Source organism: Charadrius vociferus, unplaced genomic scaffold (assembly GCF_000708025.1).
Source record: "Charadrius vociferus isolate BGI_N301 unplaced genomic scaffold, ASM70802v2 scaffold328, whole genome shotgun sequence".
NCBI lineage: Eukaryota > Metazoa > Chordata > Aves > Charadriiformes > Charadriidae > Charadrius > Charadrius vociferus.
In genome coordinates this window covers 7882-10164 of record NW_009649567.1, presented here as the reverse complement: position 1 = coordinate 10164, position 2283 = coordinate 7882, and the positions used below count along the sequence as shown (strand labels likewise).

The following is a 2283-nucleotide window of genomic DNA, read 5'->3' as shown; positions in this document are numbered from 1 at the left end:
GGGGGTGTGGTTCGGGGAAGGCGGCTGGGACTTGGGGAGACGCGGCGGGGGCCGAGGGATGGGACAGATTTGGGTTGTAAAATAGAAATTGAAGAAAATCGAGACGGCGAAGCTTTCCGGTCGCTGTCAGGAGGGAAAGCAGCTGCTCAGCTCCTTTTAGAAACGACGTTTCGGGAGACTTCTAACGCTTCTCCTTTTCCTTTCCCTCCCAGTTTGTATGCCCGAAGAAGGATTTAAAGGTGAGTCTGGGGTTGGGTTTTTATTTGTTTCCTCCCCCCTTTTATTTAAGCCCGCGCTGACTTCGCCTCCGTCCCGTAAGCGTCCTCATCTTTCGCTGGGTCTTTTCTTCTCCTCAGGGACTGGTTTACTTGGACACTGATGGGTTTTTTTTTCCTAAACGCTGGCGACGGAGGAGCGACCAGAAGGGAAGAGGATTTTGACATGGTAGGGCATTAAAAGGAGAAAAACAAGAAAAAAATACAGATACGGGACTGAACTCTTTGACTCTTCCAGAAGGCAGAAACCCACTCTGAAATGACTGCCCCCACCCCAAAAAAAAAGAAAAAACCCACAAAAATAATAAATAATGCCTTATGTCAAAGCAGATTGCACTGAAGGACACCCTGCCTTCGAGGGAACGGCCCCCACTTTCTATTTAATAAAGCGCCAGGAAGGTTGGAAAGTTTTCGCGGCGGTGAGAGCGTTCTTGTGTTTCCGGGAGAGGGAGAGGGAGTTCTCCTGTGGTTCCCGACTCCGCTCCCGCTCCGCGAAGGGCTCCTCATCCCGTAGATCAAAAACCGTCTCCGTCTCTTCTCCGGTAACTCGTTTAGGCATAACCCGCTTACGGATAATCGGGGCCTTGAGCCGCTATTGCTCTCGCAGTACAGCATGGAAGTAAAATTGTTACTGGTGAGGAATGTCTGGCTCTTTCAAAAAAGGGAGGGAAAAAAAAAACAAACCAAAACTTCATCTATTTAACCCAAAATTGAAGCTGTGCTCTGCCTCCGCAAGCCTTCCGTCGCGCTGGGGGTGGTGGGGAACCGGGGAGCCCACTCTTGAGCCGCTCACCTTCGCTTCCGAACCTTTGATGGTCCCTCAGTGCTCACCTGGGTTTTTTTTTTTCTCTGTGAACTGAGGGTTTGGGGTTGGGGTTTTTTTAAGAAACGGGGGGAGTATTTTCATGACTTTTGATAAACATCTTTTCCTCCGGGCCACCACTGCCACCGGCGGTTTCCCCCGTGGTGTGGGGAGAGGGCGAAGGGGCGGATGGCGTGTTTCCCATGGGAAGAGGGTGATTCCACCGCCCCCCCCCAACCCCCCCCCCCCTTTCCTCCCTTCTAATCTCATTTTTCAATAATGCACTAATTATTTGGAAGGTTGTTTTTTTTTTTTTACATCTGTGCACCCACAAACCATCTCTCCATCTCCCCGTTGCAGCAGGAAATAACGTACCGCTTCCACACTTAAAAACCACCCAAAAAAAGGGGGGGCACTGTGGAGGTCTCCGCGTAATAAAGTTAAACGTTTCCTTTTCGACCTCTTTTAACGTGTTTCCGCGGCAAAATGAGACGCGGAGATTTCTTTTTTTAAAGGCTCGCGGGAGTTTGGGGCTGAGAGAAGAGGGTGGAGGGATGCGTGTCCCCATCCCAACATCTCCCGTAGCGTTACTTTTAATTGTTACCCTTTTTCCGAGGAATTCCAGCCGCCCTCTGCCAAGCGCGGGGGCTCCGTGTCCCCGTTCCCCTCCCTGTCCCCGTCCCCGGCGGGTTGTGGGGACGTTCGGGGCCGCGGAGGCTCTTCAGAGGTGGTTTTTTGGGAAAATTATTTGGAAGGGTTTTTTTTTTTTTACATCTGTGCACCCACAAACCATCTCTCCATCTCCCCGTTGCAGCAGGAAATAACGTACCGCTTCCACACTTAAAAACCACCCAAAAAAAGGGGGGGCACTGTGGAGGTCTCCACGTAATAAAGTTAAACGTTTCCTTTTCGACCTCTTTTAACGTGTTTCCGCGGCAAAATGAGACGCGGAGATTTCTTTTTTTAAAGGCTCGCGGGAGTTTGGGGCTGCGAGAAGAGGGTGGAGGGATGCGTGTCCCCATCCCAACATCTCCCGTAGCGTTACTTTTAATTGTTACCCTTTTTCCGAGGAATTCCAGCCGCCCTCTGCCAAGCGCGGGGGCTCCGTGTCCCCGTCCCCTCCCTGTCCCCGTCCCCGGCGGGTTGTGGGGACGTTCGGGGCCGCGGAGGCTCTTCAGAGGTGGTTTTTTGGGAAGGGGCGGGGGG

The 2283-nt window shown here is 52.1% G+C and overlaps 1 protein-coding gene across 1 annotated transcript in view; it reads left to right on the top strand.

The window, feature by feature from the left end:
• The window catches only part of USP48 (ubiquitin specific peptidase 48), a 28643-nt gene extending 28264 nt beyond the window's left edge, over positions 1-379 (top strand). The window contains exons 24-25 of the mRNA XM_009890070.1: positions 213-239; positions 357-379. Of these exons, the coding sequence (XP_009888372.1) occupies positions 213-239; positions 357-379 (50 nt within the window). The remainder of the gene's footprint in view (positions 1-212; positions 240-356) is intronic.
• Positions 380-2283: the final 1904 nt, after the last annotated feature.